We start from the raw sequence: 19,226 nt of genomic DNA on the forward strand, positions 1-19,226 counted from the left end.
GTAAGGTCTAGCTACCGCCTCATGCTACCAGTTAAGCCTGGTTTTGCTTGACATATCAGTGAGGTCCGCGCGGCTATATTACGTCATGTAGGCTTCCACGCCTCTCCGCGTGGACAAAAGTTTCTGCACCGCCCACCTGGTAATATTTGTAACTATGCAGACAGTCCCGCACGCAAAAACAAGGCTGATGAGGGGCGCGCTGGTGGGCAGTGGGGAGCGGGTAGCGCGACCCATGTACGGAGGCCTTAGTCCTCAACGCGGTCGACCTGGGTTCGACTCCGACCCGCGGTCAAGCTTTATACTACTGCCCAACAAAGGCCTTGTAATGGCTTAGATAACATGCAAATTCAACAGAAACAGGTCCACTCTGCCCATTACTAAGGGGGTGGACCTGTTTCTGTTGAATTTGCATGTTCCACATTACTCCAGACTTTTTGAATTGACAAAGCTTCCTGGATAGGAAGCGAAACGTCTTCAAAGTACTGAAAACAAGTCCAGTTGCTGTGTTTTTTACTTTTTTTGGAACTCTCTTACAATGGATGAAACCCAAAGAAGAAACCCGCTAAATCCGCATAGAATCACAGCTAATTTCTAATCATCACAAATGCACATATTTAGGTATTTATACACACCGGAATTTTTACTGGTCGTGAAATAGTTGTTGTGGGGGAGGGGCGGTTGAGTCCCGCTCTTGCTGCGTGGCGCGTTAACCACAAAATGGTGTTCTGTGGAGAGAAAAAAGCAAAGCCCAAAAAAAGCGACTGCACGCTCAGAAACTCAAGAAACTGCAACTGCTGACTCACAAAAGTTACAAGTGACTTTAGAGAAAAACAAGCCCAAAGTTGCTGGTAATAGGTGGACTAAATGCAACACTGAAGCTCACATGAACAGCCTTCATGGATTGTATTAAGTTTTAAAGCTGCTGAGAAAAAGCCAAATAAACGTCGCCTACCTGCCCAGATGCTGCAGTCGCTGGTTTCAGGTCAGGACATTCAAATGTTGGCTCCTTACGACAGAGGAAATGGAGAGACCACATTTAGGTGTCTTTGGTCAGATTCCACAGTAAAGTCCTCTGGGTTACAAGCTCGTGTCCAACACTGACATTTCTCTGCAATCCTTCAGGGTTTTGGAAAATCAATGGGAAAAAAAACTCCCTTCATATGATCATGATCACCATATCGTTAGTCACCCCAGCAGATACCAAAGCAGCAGCCATGTTTTGTTGTTGCCATATTATTGTCTATTCAGGACAGATCCATTCACTATTCGACTCAAACAAGTAAACTATTTAAGCGTTAGCGCTCTGCTTGTACGACCACAAGATTTCAGCGACACATGCGTCTAAATTTGGTCATTTAACATCATTTGACGAATGCCCTATTGTGTCTGGACATTCAAATGTTGGCTCCTAGCCACCGAGGAAATGTAGAGCCCATAGGTGTTGTTGGTCAGATTCTAAAGTCCTCTTGGTTACAAGCTCGTATCCAACACTGACATTTCTCGCCAATCCTTCAAGGTTTTGGAAAATCAATGGGGGAAAAAACTCCCTTCATATGGTCACGATCATCATATTGTGAGTCACTCCGGCAGGTATCGACGCAGCAGTATTTTTTTTGTTGCCATAATATGTCTGTCTGTTGAGACCATATTCAGGACAGATCTGTTCAGTATTTGACTGAAAAGTAAACTATCCAAGCTTCACAGCTCTGTTTGTACGACTCTAATATGGCCGCGGTTTCTACGCCTGGGCTGTTCTTTGAGAAATGTCTTATACAAATCTGTCTATTTGAGCGGCAAGCTTTCTTGAGTTTCCCATTTTGAGAAACTGGCTGCTGTCACGTCATAGTTGTACATTGGAAACAGGAAGTCCATAGATTACTAATTTGATGTTGCTAGACACTCTGCTCGGTGGCAGCTGTCTGTCCATGGTTTTTCTAGCTCTCATATTAAAAGCTTGTTCAGTGTTTTTACTCTAAGATTAGGTCAAAAGGAACTGAGAACTCTGGGAAAATGTGTAATGTTTACATGCAAAATGTGTAGGAATCCTGTGGAAAGAAACCAGATCTGCAGAACACATTTTTCCAGTGACTATTTGTGGCCGATGAAGGTCCGTAGTTTTACAAGCCTGCGAGGCTGGTTGAGTGAGTCAGAGGGTGGAGAGAAGAGCTCTGTGTTCTGGAGAGTTTAGTTGATATGAGGAGAGCAGATTAGTTTTGGCTGTTCCATGGCAGACTGTAACCCTAGCTTTAACTTGAACCACCAAAAGGGTTTGGTTTCTTTTTAAGTCATTTGTATTAAAACTTGATCTGTGCTTTCTGGGTTGCTTTCGCTCCCTCCCCCCCCAGCCACAGAAACCCTCCTCAGCTGTACTCTGGCCAATTTATCCATATTCAAAGCAAGGTTCGTGTTAGCTAATTTCCATGAAATTCCCATTACCTTGTACGGGGGAGTTTAACTTGAAGTTGCTGTGTGACAACATCGCTATAAGTGTCATGCTGTCTGGGTTCCTTGTGGTGGAGCGGCAGTAATTGTGGGCTGTGCCTCAGGCCCCTATTAAGGTCCAAATCGGAATACCGGCTGGCTGATTAGGTGTACAAGCGGTCAGTGGGTCTGGGTCTCTGTTTTATTCCTGTTCTTGGCTTCAGTCACAGGCTTTTTTGCAAGCAGCAGTAATTATGAGATGTGAACAAAAGGGGTCCAGTTACTGTGGAAATGAGCTTTCATCTGTACCCAGAAAGGCTTATTAGATGTTCCTGTGGAAAGCATTTGGACCTCAATGTCTTGTTTTCATCTTTTTTCTTTTTTTTCTGCCCTAGTTTCAACACCTTCTGCTAATGATTTGGATACTTTTCATGATTTTTGGTGTACTGTTAAGTTTTTTGTTTTGTTTTTTTCCCTCTTGAACAACAAAAATGCTCCAGAAACTCTATGAAATCTGAAATAATTCCTGAATCATACATGTTCATAAAACTTTGTTGTGCCTTATATATATATATATATATATATATATATATATATATATATATATATATATATATATATATATATATATATATATATATATATATATATATATATATATATATATATATATAACCACTTCAGTTGTGTTTGTGATAAGATTTCATATATCCATCCTGAGTCATTGGGTCATAATTATCTGCTTTATTATACCCAAAACCATGTCAGATGGTGGGTTGCCTGCAGAGCAACAAACAAGATATCATATGGTTTGCTCATGTTTCTGTAGCATCACAGATGCCTTCAGTCACTGTTTTTGTTCTGATATTGTTCAGAAATAAATCTCAATACATCTGAGAGTCGCCTGACTTACATTTTACTGCAACATTCAACTCAATTCCATTTTATCTATATAGCGCCAATTCATGAAACATGTCATCTCAAGGCACTTTACAAAGTCAAATTAAATCAGATTATACAGATTGATGCAATCAACTGGGTTCCCTTATATAGGATTTTTTTTTTTACCAAAGTCCCAACAAGCAGCATTCTCTCCTCCTGAAGAAGCGTAGAGCCACAGGGAGAGTCCTCTGCATTGTCCATGGCTTTGCAGTAATCAAACATGAAGCGATGCTGGAAATACTTTGTATACATACTCTTTATAAGATTAACAGACGCACAATGTGAGAATTAAACAAGAATGTGTTTTTAAAAAGCTTAGTGGTACTAAATTGAACTAAAATTAGCTAGTCTTATTAAAGGCAGGCTATAGATTTTAACATGTAAAACAGTGTAACAGCTTGCCTTCACAGATGTTTATTAGGTGCGTTATAAGGTTAATGTGACTGGAAAACTCACATATGACATGATTTTGTGGTTTGCATTGTTTATTCAAATGGATTTTTTTCCTATTTCATTTATTGGTAAGTGGTAAAGGGCCTGTACTTGTATAGCGTTTTATCAAGTCATACATTCACATGCTGGCGGTGGTAAGCTGTAGCCATAACTGCTCTGAGGCAGACTGACAGGAGCGAAGCTGCTATACAGTTGGCACCACCGGGCCCTCTGACCACTGACAATGCAGGCAAAGTATCTTGCCCAAGGATACGACTGAGACAATTGAACCAGCAACCCACTGGTTACAGGACCAACTCCTAGTTCCTGTGCCTGTTTTTTTGTTAGTTTTTTTAAATTATTATTATTAGGGGTAATCCAAATAACATTACAGCTTGAGGGGAGTCCCATCAGGTCATTGGGTGGTCCTTTAATGTGTCCCAGGAAGGACTGTGCTCAGATCACCAATCTAATGCAGACAAGTGTCCTAGGCCACCTCTGGATGGTCAGGAAGAAAAAAAAAACATCTTCATTGTGTTTAGAGTGTGTTTACATTTACACCCATATTTGGATAGATGTGAACAGGGTGTAAACGTATTGCTTTTCAGCAACAAACATTTCAAGTGGCTCTGAGGTAAACAAGGAGGAGGACTATGTGGAAAGGCACCCCATGCCTAGTGTTAAGTATGGTGGAGGATCTGATGCCTTGGGCCTGTGTCTCTTCCAAAGGCCCTTGGAACCTTAATAATGTACATGAAATAAAAATCTGGTGGCGTCTGCCAGAAAACTAAGGCTACGTTTACACTGCAGGGAAATGTGACCCAAATCCCATCTTTTTACCCATATGCAACCCATATCCATATTTTTCATGGCAGTGTGACCGGCCCAATATCAGTCTTTTCCCCCCCCCCCACCCCCCCCCCACCCCCCCAAAAAAAGAAAATCAGATTTATGTCACTTCCATATGTGGTACTAATTCGGTTACGTATCGCATTTTCTTCAAAGCGTCCGCAGTCTGAACGGTCATGTTGCATTTATCCTGTCTCGCACTACTCTTCCACACACAGTAGTAGCAGTTAGCGCTCCATAAGAGATAATTAATAGATGTGCTGCTTTCTTATTAACTGACTCCATCTTGCTATGACATGGTCTTAATATATTCGGCTTCCCTTGCTCAACAGCTTTCTAATAATAATGAGAGACACTGGCAGTTATTAAACACTTCTAGAGACAATTACGTTCACCATTACTTCCGTAAACAGTGCACTGCTGTGACGTCTCCTCCTGTTATCTGCATACGCGGGTTGCTTTGTGGTCTTGAACCGTCCAGACAGAAGTATGAAGGCGGTCGTACTTAATAGTAGCATGAATGGCCACCCCAAAAAAATCTGATTTCAACAAAAAGTTGGAACTGAGCATTAAAACCTGCAGTGTTAACGCAGCCTAAGACTGGGCCATTACTGATTATTTTAGTTGGATAATGATGAAATACATTTGGACAGGTCAACACAGAAATGGTGTACCAGACAAAATTCTCTTACGCAATTAAAAACAACAAAAACATTTACACAATTAACTTAAAATCTTAAAACTGGAAATAAAAAAGTAACTTAATTGTTGCCACCATTGTTGATAGAAAGAATATTGGTAGGAAAACCACCATGTTATCGTGTCATCCGTCTCCATAGTAACGATTCGATCGATTTCAGGGTTTTTATGGGAGATTTTTGTACAGTTTCCTCCTCTTGTTTCTGCTGCTTCACTTCAACATGATGAGCCTTTAGTCAACACACTTAAATGAGCTATTGTAACCAAAGTTTTCTTTTGTGTGCCTCTTAGGCCTGTTATTGTGTTATTTAGATTTTTATATCAACAGACACCTAGGGTGGGGGGGGGGTGCTTATTTTTCCTTGTTTTGAATTGTATTTGCCCTTCAGAAAACATGGACTCTCAAAAAGATGAATAATTGATGGTGTATTGCAAGCATAAATGGACTACACATGAGGGTTGAGGAGTGTACATGAAAATCAGGCCACTGTTGGGCAGCTCTTCATCTTTGAAAATATTTGCAATAATTCATCTGTGATTGGCTTAGTGTAGTTTGTCAGGGTTGTTTTCTTAATAATTTACTGTGCACCATAGATGCAAGCTTCTATTATTGAGCTTTAACCATCCATCACATATTCCTGCTTTTAACCATGTCGAATTTCACAATCTGTGCAGCCTGAGGCCTGAAAGCTCTTTGATGTTGCACAGCTTCCTTGATAATAAATAATACATGTGAGTGTTTGTGCACGTGAATGTTTAAGCAATCCGTCGACTTTTGGGTTCCATGATGCACACAGATGGGAATTCAGTAGACGCGTAAGGATAAATCCAGCCCAGGAGCTGGAACAATGCATGAGAACGACTTGAGACTAGACTTAAAAATTTTCAAAATTATTTTTTCACAAAGTAAAGGTTTCAGAACTTGTTTGTTAAAGAATCTGTAATTATGGCAGTATAATTCAGTCCAGATTGGAAAACGCGGTATTAATCCACACCCTACTGGTTATTTACAAGATAACAAAACTATTCCAAGATTTATTTTGAACCCCAAAATCACTTCCCAAGAACTTTTTTTTTTCAGGGCATTCCTGACTGTCTGTTTAAATTGCAATCCATAATTATGCAAATACAAATCTAAATTTGACTTAAATTTGTATACATTTCCTATCATTGTTTAATTGTTTTATACATTTTTTTTCTGTTTCTTTTGCGCAGTTGGCCAAGAAGATTCGGGAAAAGTTTAACCGTTACCTGGATGTGGTGAACAGAAACAAACAGGTGGTGGAGGCCTCTTACACCGCCCACCTCACCTCTCCACTGACAGCGATACAGGACTGCTGCTCCATACCTGCATCAATGATGGAGTGAGTAATTTTGCCTCAAAACCACACGTTTCACTCAATGTTTATCGCATAAGACAACCTCCGCAGGATGCTTTATTATGTGTAAGCGCACCTCCCGCAGTTAGCACCTGCACTCAGATGTCTATAAATGGCTTATGTATCCTTTTACACAAAAATATCAGTAGTTTAGACAATCACACGGTTTCTACATAACTGTTTACATGGCAGCTCATTGCACTGGGCAGAACAGGCTTGCAGTAATATTTGGCAGCATTTTTCCATGTTGAATTTCATTTCAGGCTTAAAAGCATTATACACTGCTGTGCATCAGTCATGTGTAGAAGGACAGAGTCTCTGACTGCAGAGACACATTGTGTTTTTAGCTCTAGGAAAATCATAACAATGTTGACATCAACTGTATGTTGCTATATGTCATAAGATTTACTATTGACTGCATCATCTTAATGGCACAATGATTTTACACAATTTACTGTCCCCCAAAATATAATTTTGGTATAGGGATTGGTAAATACAGGTCCATTGCTGGAGGCCTGTGGTCATTTTTATGAAACTTGATATAAGGCTAAATACGTCCGATTTGGCTTTTTGCTGAGAGTTTAAAATTGGCCCAGTCCGACTGAGCTTCTCAGCCAATCATCGACTCCAGCAGGCGAAAACATGGTTCAAAAGCGGAGCATAGAAAAAGAGAGCACAGTTTTCAGTTCCAATCTACAGAGCCGCAGCTGTCTCTGCCCTTCATCCCCTCTCTCTCCATTTCTCTCTATCTCCCTTCCCTTTATCAGCCGAAGCAACTAGTCACTTCTCTCTGAAGTTTTTGCACTGCAGACTTCACAGGCTGCTAGGTCACCTGTCTTTCCTCCCGTCATACAGAAAGGGGAGGGGGGGGGGGGGAGGCAGTGCCTGGCTTACAGCCAACAGCCACCTGTAGCCAAACCAAGTGCTCAGTATGCTGGACATGCATTCAATGGTTGTACACTCAAATGGACCATATGGTTTGCCTCAACATGTTAATTTGAACATCATTGTAAAAACACGGTTTTTCAGCTTTAAGATATTATAAATGGCAAAAACATTGTGAGTGATTATATATGTGTGTGTGTGTGTATGTGTATATATATATATATATATATATATATATATATATATATATATATATATATATATATATATATATATATATATATATATATATATATATATATATATATATATTATAAAGTGTATGAAGCACAGGCTGAAGCTGACATACTTAGGAAGCTGTACTTTTTGCTGAAAAGGGCTGAAGAACAGCATGTAGAGAAAAGTTGTTGGAAAAGCATCATTTAAAATAAACTGCCAGTGAAAAGGGAACACACACATATATATATATATATATATATATATATATATATATATATATACACACACTCACACACACTCAAGTTTGCTAGGAAGTAGTCACAATGGAGGTATTGGTGATAGATGTGCCTAACTGAAGCTGATTCTGATAGATCTCTGAACTTCAAAGCGTTTTCCCTTGGGGAGCAAGAAAACTTAACTCTCCTGCTGTCATTTTGGGATTTTCACATGATAATAAAATACTTTCAGAAAAGGCTTCCACGGTAAATTTTAGGTTTTACTTCTTCATAGCTATACAGGAGGAAATGCTTTTAATTCAGTTGTTTTCTGTCTTGTTTGACCTTTTTTAAAACAAAAATATCCAAGAATTTGAGCAAGCTGGTTAAAAAATAACTTAAGCGAGTTTTGTAGACTTCTTTAATCAAGTAAATTAATAATGGAAAAAGTGTTTGAGCTACAAAAAACAGCAGTGCAATTGTTTATGCATAACTAACCAGGGTCTTAAACTAAAATAACTACATACTAGCTTGATTTCTGTAAAGTATTTATTTTCAGAAAATATGCAATATAGCAACTAAAGTTTCACTCTTTTTTTATTTTTGGGATACATATATATGTTCCGTCACCTCTTTTCTCATTTTCTTGAATTTGTTTTATTACTACTATTTGTTTGTTGCCATGATGGCGAGTGTAGAGCAAAGGAAGAATTTCATTACACAGCGAATGTTTGGCTGTGTATATGATAATAAACGTAAAATTGATATATGCAGAGCGCGAATGTATGGCACATAAAATATTATATCCTATCAATTATTGCATCTAAGCAGTTTTTTTTGGGATTGCGCTATGTTTTGCAAACATTTTAACTAAAACAGACAGGCGTTAGCTTAGGCTAATGATAAGACCACAGCTCTTTTCAGTCCACTTCAGAGTTCATTTCACTAGTTTCAGCCCTCAGCTGTTTTCTGGGGTCTCTGTCAGGTCAAGCAGTTTACGGGGGATCGGGTGGTTCACACACTGCTCATGTCTGGCAGCCTACCTTTTCTCAGGGAGGCCACAAAGGGCAACGGTTAGCATTCGGTGGTATGCTTTAATCATCGCTTACTCCCGCAAACTGACTGTGTCTGAAAATAGATACGGCTTGTAGAGTTGGCGTGTGTGTTTGTATGTTTGTGTTTCTAACATGAGACCCCTGGATGCTCATCTCAACACTTCTGCTGCAATGCAGTTGTAAAACTGAGAAGTGTGCTGTGTAGCTGCATAGGAGACACTCCTCATCAGTCAAGAAAAATATCTGAATCTAAATGGTGTATTAAAGTGGCTAATTGGGATGAATGCAACCAGTTTCCTTTAAAATATACCTAGAACATAGTAATGAGTCAAATGAGTCCTAATGCAGAAATACTTCAGTGTAATTTGTTTCATGCAAGTTTGCCAAACAATTGCCCAAGTAGACTTAGCTGCTATATTTGTCATAATCTGAGTGATTAGACTATTTGAACAACAAATAATGTTGCTGCTACCCTCACAGGATGCTGTTTGCCTCAGCTGATTTTCAGTATAAAATATATGAAATGTGTAATTTATAAACGTTTATGTGCCCATCATTTCTTTATTGTCCAATTTAATGGAAAATTCAACATTTAAAAACAAATCATGCTTGACATTTCTTAACATTGATACGTTTACTAGAAAACAGAGATCTTTGCTTGGACGATTCAGTGTGTACAGATGTAATATTATCTTTGAGGCGATAATGCAGAATTTCCATTTCAGATTAAAGTTTGCATGGTGTCAATACTGGGGTCATGTATCTGTAGATGAATTCTCACTATTTAAACTACTGGCAGACTAACGGGCCACTTCAAAGGCATACGTTGCAGTGGCGAAACGCTCCTTGAAATTCATATCAAGCAGATCATTTGGTCTCTTGGTTGCACAGTCAACAAAATGAAGAGATCTCTTCTTGCACACTAGAGATTAGATATCAGAACTGCTGCCTGGTTGTACAAGGAGTTTCATTTATGCTTTAGTAACCAGTGTAAATGTTCTTTTCCTTATTTTTAAATGCCTCCAAAAATGTTAACTCTTCTCTTTCATGTCATCTGTTTAACCCATTTTCCAATGTTTTCTGTTAGTTTTGTATATTTATTTTTTTTACTTTCCTCCAATCTAGATATCATCTCATTTTTCATTCTTTGACAATTTCTATAGTCAAAGTACTGCTAGTACAGGGGAAAAAATCCCGCAAATGAAGAATTAATGCAGTGTTGAGTTTGAGTCATGCTTTAACTGACAGATTGTTCAGGCTTAAATGTATTAACATCCTTTTAAAGAAGATCCAAGAAAACCTCAACGTGGCTGTTAAAGGTCAATAGCCCATTTTCCAATGCAGGGACTTTCTAACCTGACTCTCACCAGAACGATGTATTTCCGCTGAGCTCCAGACGGCTCCACACATCCATCTGGAATCGATGGATTCATTGTGTTGAATGGGTTATGATATTGAGAATTTATGTATATTACCCCGCTATACGAAAGCCCGGGTCTTTTGGGTTTTCCTGTTTCCATTATCAACCCAACCCAATCAACCTGATGATGTATGGGCTGTAGTGATGAAAAACTGCAGTACCACTCCGGCCCAGAGGGTGGCGGAGAAGTTGTATTCATACTTCGCCCCTCGTGCTGCAGACGTGGAGGGGAGACTAGACTTAAGAGCTTTATGAGTATAAGACTATAAGCACTGAGCAGGTCTCTCCTCAGAGAGAGAGAGAGAGAGAGAGAGACTCAAAATGCCGAGAACATCCGGCCAAGATTTTAACATTTGATACCTGATATGTGCAAATATCCCCCACTAACTTAGTAAACACTTTATAGTGACTTTTCAGCAACGACGAACTTGATCCAGTCTGTGGGAAATGCCGCAGCGGCTGTAACATTTCAGTTAGACAGTGGGCCTCTGCTGCTCCCGAAAAGTCCAAGCAGAATTAAAATTCACTCATAATCCTGATCAACCGACTGCACATATGAAGTTTGGAGGTCTACTTTCTCGCCTAAAATCATCTTAAAACCACTTTTTGTGATAAATTAAGGTTATAAAATTGATAGATTTGTAAACTCTTTATCTCCTTATTCCACCCTTGTGGCGGACAGTTTTTGTTACTGCACACAACCCCGCCCCCTCAACAAGCAATGAGAAAGCTGAGAAGTACTGGGTTCCCCGAGGGACCAAAGTCCAAAGAAAGTAAAGTGTGGATAAAGGGAAATCACTCCCCCGCCATCTTTAAGACCTGCATGGTGGTGTTTTCTATTTTCTATGGGACTCATATTTAAGCGTACTTTTTGTGATCAAGACTGGACCAAAGGGAGTGGACATATGCCAGTTGTGCATTTTCCATTTTATGTGAGCAGTTGGGAGAATACGCACTTCTTGATCGACCTTTGCATGCTTGGCCTTTGGTTTATTATTACCGCCACCCACTGGACTGGAGTTGTAGTGCATTTTTCTTCACAACTTCCTCATATGCCATAAGGCTGATTTTAAATTTTTTTTTCTACTGGCTGTAGAAAAAAGGCAATAAAAGTACTAGCTTTGTTAGTTACTGTGGTCTTACATCTGCCACCATTATGTTAGGATACAGCTATGGAGCGAGCCCAGATTTATTGCTATTGCATTTCGAGTAAGAGTGAAATAGGACGTTGAAGCAATCTTGGTTATGCAGACCATTTCTCTTTTGATGATGCTCTGGTTATGATATTTGAGTTGGAGGCTTGGGAAATGTAATTTAACTGAGAAGTTCAGTGAGGCTTTGTAGCTTCAGTTGCTTGGAGCTGATCCAAATCAATCTTTCTATACCTCACTGTATGGAACGGTATTTCTGTTTAAACTCCCAATTATGCAATAGTAGCATAATCTACTGCATTTGCAGAGTTTGCTTTCATTAAACTTTAGTTTTGACTACCACCTCTTTTATGATGATCAGCTGTTGCAGAGTTAAGCCCTGGAGCCATGGCCTCACTGCTGGAGCCTCCAGTGTATCTGTGAAGATGCATTCAGCTTAGCTGATCCGCTTGTAAACTAGATTTATAGTTTTTTTTCTTGACATGTAGGGTAGCCTCCTCTCTCTCACATTGTTATAAAGTCACGTAGGGGCTGTTGGTGTTTATTATCTGTAACTTTCCAAAATTAACAGTTAGACACCCTTAATGGTCTTATTATTAATAGAGCTCGTAACTTGTGCAGAACCAGTTTGAATTCTTGAATTTAACCTCTTCCTTCTTCTCTCTCAGATGGCCATTTACTTTTGCCTGTCTTGAGTTATAGCTGGCTGGGAATCCCATAAAAACATTTGATTTATCGCCCGTCTGAAAGCATGCCCAGCCGAAACCGTTCTGACACAGTACTTCAGTTTTTCTTGGCGTTTTTTAACTTATGTTACAGTGCCTTCTTGCAAAGTATTTTTCCTTTACACTTTTTCGCAGTGGAATGTGAATGTAATTTATTGGAATTTTATGAGATGAACCAATGCAAAATGGCGCATAATTGCTAAGTTAATATAAAATTGATACATTATTTTTTTAGTTTTCCCAAATAATTGAAAAAAGTACTTTCCACTTCTTTTCAGCCCTTCTTGATTCAATACTGGTCAATTAATTCTTAATTGTATTTAGGTCTGGACTTTGACTGGGCCATTCTCACATGGAAATTCTATGTTCTTTATCATTCCATTGGAGCTCTGGCTGTGTGTTTAGAGTCACTGTCTTGCTAAAAGGTTGCCATCTGCTCCAGTCAAGTCTTTTTAAGTCTGTAACAAGTTTTCTTCCATTATTGCCCGTATTTAATTCTATTTACCTTTCAATCAACTGTGGTGAGCTTCTCTGTCCAAAAAGCATCCCAATTTCATGGGTGCTTTGAAACTTATGTGCAGCCCCGTGCATGTCGGGCAAACCGCTTAATCCTTTCATCTCACCAGAACACTCATCCACGTGTTTTTCCTGTGACTCCTACATGGTTTGTGGTAAGCTGCAAAGTGGACTTCTTGTGGCTTTCTTTTATCAATGACTTTCTTCTTGCCACCCCTCTGAGGCAGATTGGTACAGTTTACAACGGTAATTATCCTGCCCGAGCTGTGGGTCTCAGCAGCTCCTCCAGAGTTTCAATATGTCTCTTGGTTTCCCATTTTAATGGAGTCCTTGCCCGGTCAGTTATTTTAATTGGTTGGTCATGTCTTGGTGGTTAACTGGCGTGTTCCTTGGTCTTCATGAGTTTTACTCATTTTCTATAACTAACATCTAAAGCATTCGCAGAACAGATAGAATTTATACTGAGATTAAATTACACACTTAGATACCCTTTCTTAATTGTATTTTTTGCAATAAGCAAACCAAACGTTAAATGTCAGACAAGTCAATCTGCAGAGATGATGACGCTCATCGTCAACCCTTGGGTTTCAAATCCTGCAGCTGGGGTCGTGGAACCAAAGGTTTTTTGATACAATTCATGATCATGATCTTCCTGAAGGGTTTTCAGATGTATTTAGTGCCTTGATTCCCAGCAGAATTGTTGTGGACAAACCTATCTGTGCATGCTGCAGACAATGCTGCTTAACTGCTGTCTTTGTTTTTATATTCGTACGCCAAAGTTCATAGTGATAAACATGTTACTACTTCCTGAGGTGGATCACGGTCGTAATATTCACGGGTCAAATTAAATCTCCCTCAGTTGATTGCGAGGCGTAATAAAGACTCATAAAACATGAAAGGGGCTTGACACTATTTGCTGTTTAGCCAACTTCTGAAGACAATTTTTTATGCTAGATTTTTATTTGTGTGTCGAATTAAATGGGGTTTTGTGTGTGTCTATATATATAGTTATATTCCATGAATTAGGATATTTCTTCCAATAAGCCCATTTTCTTAGATTATAAGTATCTTTTGAAAATCACAGCCTTAAACTAGGTTTTCAAATTCGTATTAGGCCCACATTTATGTTTTTTACATTTGATCTAATTTAAGAAATTAAATGTTGTTTTTTTTTAGGTGTGAGCATAAAATCATCATAATGAATGAAAGGCTTGTTGTCATTAGCTTGTGTAATTAACCTATGTGTTTCATTTAGTGAATTTACATTTTTTTAACTTTTCAATGGTAATCTGAATTATTCAGTATGACTGCATGCATGCCGAAATTTTTCCACTTTGTATGTGTAAATAATTTTTTACGTTTATGTATTTCTTTCCATCCACATCAGTCATTCAATTAAATTCTATTTAATTTATTTATATAGAGCCAATTCATGAAGCATGTCATCTCAAGACACTTTCTGAAGTCAAATTCAATCAGATTATACAGATTGGTAAAAAAAAAATCCTATATAAGGGAACCCAGTTGATTGCATCAAAGTCCCGACAAGCAGCATTCACTCCTGGAGAAGCGTAGAGCTACAGGGAGAGTGGTCTGTATTGTACATGGCTTTGCAGCAATCCCTCATACCGAGCAAGCATGAAACGACAGTGGGAAGAAAAACTCCCCATTAACAGGAAGGCCATCTGCTTCGACCGACTGGGGGTTAGAGAAGACAGAGCAGAGACACAGAAAGCACAGAAGCACACATCGATCCAGAAATCCTTTCTATGTTATATAGTAATAGCGGGTGATCTGTCTTCCCTGGATGATGCCACAGTTAACAGAACCAGACCAGGTGTACCTACTATGAAGAAAAAGAGAGAGTGCAAAAAGTTAAAAGCTGAAATGAAATTTAGGATGTTTGAATTGGAGAGATATTTTAGGACATTTCTTCCTCTACATGAGACAGCCTAAAACTCATTATATAAGGGACACATTGCATTTTAATGCGATCCAGCACCGTCTTTGGTAAAAGCTGCTACGCACCAGTTTCGCTAAATCTGTTTGGCATTTTGCCTTTACGTTCTGCTTTGACAGAAAAGCATCATCATCCAGGGTTGGGATACATAAAAGGCCTTTTTTTTTTTTTTTCAAGCATTGCAGTTCTCAGTTTAGCGTGGCGCTTGCTTTACTCTGCTGCTGGAGCTCAGGGATTGCAAACACATTAGAAATGGTATTACTCTCTGGGGCTCGCACAGCAGCAAGTCTCTTCAAGGTAATTGTTCTCACGGGGCTTTTTGAATAGTGCAGAGCTGTCTGCTTTGAGGAAATACATGCTTCTTTTTGAGGGATGCAGCTTAATGCAACAGATTCTACAAAGTCAGTGGCTTGTAACGGCTAAAAACGTCGCCCACTGTTTTATTTAGGAGGCTCTGCCTTTCTAGTTCATCCTGTTAGTATCAGATGTTTTCTCTGCTGGTTCCAAACCTTGTTGAGTCTACATACTATACATGATTCATTTAGCAGAGGTATTATACCTAAGCTATTTTTCCGGACCAGAATTATTGATATACATCTAAACTTAAAATTTTTTTTCATCTGCAACAGTATTTTTTATATTAAACTAAATTCAGTTTTATGTGTGTCTTTCAATGTTTGATGAGCTAAATCCTATTTCTGTTTTTTGCTCTCAAACAGATTCCCCTGCCTAATTAAGATGTTTAAAACTCACAGCATTCCTTCCCGCTCTCGCCCTACTTAACATACGGCTTTTTGATGTTGAATTCAAAGCGGCTGCAAATACGTTTTGTCTTTTTATATCCAGCACGCATTTCGCTGAGCCTCCTGCCCTCCCCCACATCCAAACAGACTGGACTGAAGGAGAATCGTGATGAATTAAGGGGGTCTAAATTAGTATTTTTTATGCAGTCTGCACTAGAGCTTCTATTAGGAAAAAAAAATGAACCCTGTTCCGAATGTGATTCTGTGCAATCTATGTTTCTACAGATGGAGATATGGATGTTTGGGGATAGTTTAGCTGGAGGAAAGGAAGGAACAAAGTTCCCAAGCTCGGTGCAGTGCAGGACAGCCTGCTCCTCTGCATACTCCCCACATCCTTTTTTTTTTTTTTTTTTTTTTTTTTTTTTTAAGCATGCTTTGCAATCAACACCAGCACATGCAGTTGCTGAAATCTCTCTGAAACATTTAGATTAGCAAAATCTTGAAAGCGTGTTGACAGTTTTCTGCAATGGCAGAGCTTGCTGACCTACATAAACCAAATCAAACCAGAGCTTCTTCATAAAACCCATCAGCAACAGTGCAGAAAAGCGTCTCTGTAGACAAGTGAATATTTTTTCCTTTTTTTGCCACTGACATTTTCTGCTCCCTTCCACTAAACAGAACTCTCTTTAAATAAAAGCATATGTCACCTAAATCAGGTCACTCGCATTTCTTGCATGTATCTTTAGCTCTTTTTTTTCTTATTATTTCACCAAAGGCTAAAACTCGTCATTTCCCCATGAACTTCTGTTGTCGTTACCTTTTTTTTTTCACTCTCTGATAAAGATTGTGCAGTGTGCGCAAGATCACCTACATTCACATTTATCTCTCAGATTTCTTTTTTTAATTGGATCTCTTTGAACTTTATTTCGCTTCTTCATTAAATATGCCAAATTGTTTAATTAAGGATGTAAAATCTGTGGCTTATTAAACGTTAGAATATGTTCACCTCGTTTCATTTCAAGCCACCAAACTGAGTCTGAGTCCAGCCTCCCTTAAATTTTCATCGTCTCAAAAGTCAGGTGTTAAACTTACAGTAGAAATACCTTTGATTATAAGCTCCTTTTTTAATGAGTCCATCCAGATGCAATTGTATTGTTGCTATAATAAGTATATTAATCATGTAATGACTTTTCAAGAGCAGACTTGCTTAAATTTAGATTTTTGTTTTTGTCAAAGTCCTCAAACTTCAGTACCTCAGCAAAAAGTTGTGTAAATTGTAATTATGTTGTAATATAACGCCGTAGGCTCCAGGAAAAACGGGTTATGCGCAGGTTCAAATAAACTTCCACAATCTCAGTGGCCAATGCTGCGTAGATCAAAAGAAAGAGTGAAGCAGCTAGTTTGTTGTGTGTTGGGTGGGCATAGTGTTACCCAGCATGTCAAGCAGCCAAACTCTGCAGAGCTAATTGTGTTCAGGACGAGCATATTTAGTTTGTCGGTGATGATACCTGATATGTATCAGTGAATATTCAATGTCTAACCTACAGGAATAATTCCACAGCAGTCAGACGTTTGTGGTTTTGTACTTTAAAGTCCTTGTCGTCGTTCTTGCCATGGCTCAGGGAAAACGTCCTCATAGAGCCCTAAATTTGAACTCTGTGCAGCAGATGCGACAGTCGCATTTCGCCTCTTTGCGTTATTGTATATAAATCTTCTATTTATGTATTTGTAATGATTAATTTACTTTTTTATTCTTAATCATTTCTACAGATTTTTTTTCAAGGTGTTAATGTCGCACAGTAACGCTTAATAGCGGCACAACGCTACCGGCTGGAGGTGGTGCTAAAGCCGCCCCCAGGAGGCGTTTCCCTCCTCCAGGCATTTCTTAACCTGGCAGGCCAGATTAAAAATGTGTTTCACTCTATGTTCTGCACATTTTCAATCTGGGACGAGTCCGTTTGGGGAGAGAGGGACATTCAGCAGAACTCTCTGAGCTGATTGGACAAAGCAACACCTAGTGCCCGCCTACCAAAATTTGGTTTTAGCCAGTCAACAGTTTCAAATGAAAATTTAAGCAACAGCCGTGCTGAGAAACCACAACAAAGTTAATCGTTTATATCCACCCAACGGGATCTGCTCAGACTTATGAGGACGTCCTTGTGCATTCCAGATTTTTGTGGCTGCGCCGGCTTTGCCAGCTTCATCTGTTATGTTACCTTTAAAACGCAGCAGGATCTCTTTGTTAAAAAAAAAAACAACAAAAAAAACTTTCTACTTGGATACTGAGAAATGCTGTTGCCATTAAATACTAAAAGCAATGCAGGAGTTTTTCTTTTTTCAACTAATCTTGTTTTAAAGGTCTGTGTGGTATTATACAAGGCAAGTATGAAGACTGAGATTGGATTACTTAATGATCGACTTAAGAAATGAAGTCTTTTTAACGGTATTCATGTTTTACTTATTTAGGCAGCTGTGTTTTAGGTATGTTTGGATAATTCCAGCCGTTTTCTCTGGAAAGTTTTATTCACAAGCCATAAAAATCTGCTTTAAAGGATGTTCTGGGCAACAGATAATACACTTGGCAAAATATCGGCACTGGAATGAAACAAACAAAGTCTGTTACTTAAAGCAGCTGTTTGATTTTTTTCTTTTGACCAACATGGTTTCACTCCTGTCTGTTTATGAGATTGCTGTGGTTCGTAGTAACGATTTAAAAGCATGAATGGTATAAAGTCGGGTGATCAAACCTGTGGGTCTGGTTTGTTGTGCTAAATCTCAAAGAAACGATTCTCCGTAAATTTCCAACCGCTTCCTTTATGTATGTCTGCAGGTTTGATGGAAACTTCAATACCAACGTGTCAAAAACCATCTGCTGTGACAGGCTTTCCCCCACAGTCAACAGCAGAGCGTTCAACCCGGGCCGAGACCTCAACTCAGGTAGGTTCAGATGTCCCACTCCTGTACACTGAAAGGAATGTTATGCAAACTACCCTGATGGGGATCACAGTTCCCATAGAAGCAGATTTTCATGAGTTTTACCCCTTTGTTTTCCTTTCTCAGTTCCAGAAAGTTTAACATTGATTGATTACTGTTAGCTCAACATAAGACTCGCTCTTCAGAGACAGTTTAAAAGTGCATTTTCCTCTTTTTCTTTCTCTTTTCAGGTTTTATTCAACCTTTTATCTTTAAGATCAAATGATCTCCGTTCTACTTTAAACTCTAGTCTGCAGTTTTATTCCGGTAGTCTTGTCATATATTTTCTTATGAAGAGTGTTTTTTTTGGGGGATTTTTTTCTGGCTTTGTTTCAAATAGTGGTTGCATCAGTTGTTAAAAAAAAAAAAAAAAAAAGCTCATTGTGAAAGATGTGAGTGGCAAAAAGGTTTGTTCTGACTGCCACCGTGACACATTTAGCAAAACATTTTTCCAGAGTTTTATGAGCCCAGTGCAGATTATGACCTTGTAAACCTCACATGTGTCTGCAGCACATGTCTGTCTGGATCTGAGTCGTGCGAAAATGGAAGACTTTTATTAACCAGCTGCGTTTTTTCCTTTTGTGTTGCTGTTGCTCAGTTTAGCTTCTATCCCTAGGAGAAAAAGATTGAACTCAACAACAC

The 19,226-nt window shown here is 39.0% G+C and overlaps 1 protein-coding gene across 1 annotated transcript in view; it reads left to right on the forward strand.

Moving 5' to 3' along the window:
- The window catches only part of cachd1 (cache domain containing 1), a 107,475-nt gene that overhangs the window by 47,150 nt on the left and 41,099 nt on the right, over positions 1–19,226 (forward strand). The window contains exons 3-4 of the mRNA XM_012878071.3: positions 6,559–6,707; positions 18,442–18,548. Of these exons, the coding sequence (XP_012733525.2) occupies positions 6,559–6,707; positions 18,442–18,548 (256 nt within the window). The remainder of the gene's footprint in view (positions 1–6,558; positions 6,708–18,441; positions 18,549–19,226) is intronic.

This window comes from Fundulus heteroclitus, chromosome 9 (assembly GCF_011125445.2).
Source record: "Fundulus heteroclitus isolate FHET01 chromosome 9, MU-UCD_Fhet_4.1, whole genome shotgun sequence".
NCBI lineage: Eukaryota > Metazoa > Chordata > Actinopteri > Cyprinodontiformes > Fundulidae > Fundulus > Fundulus heteroclitus.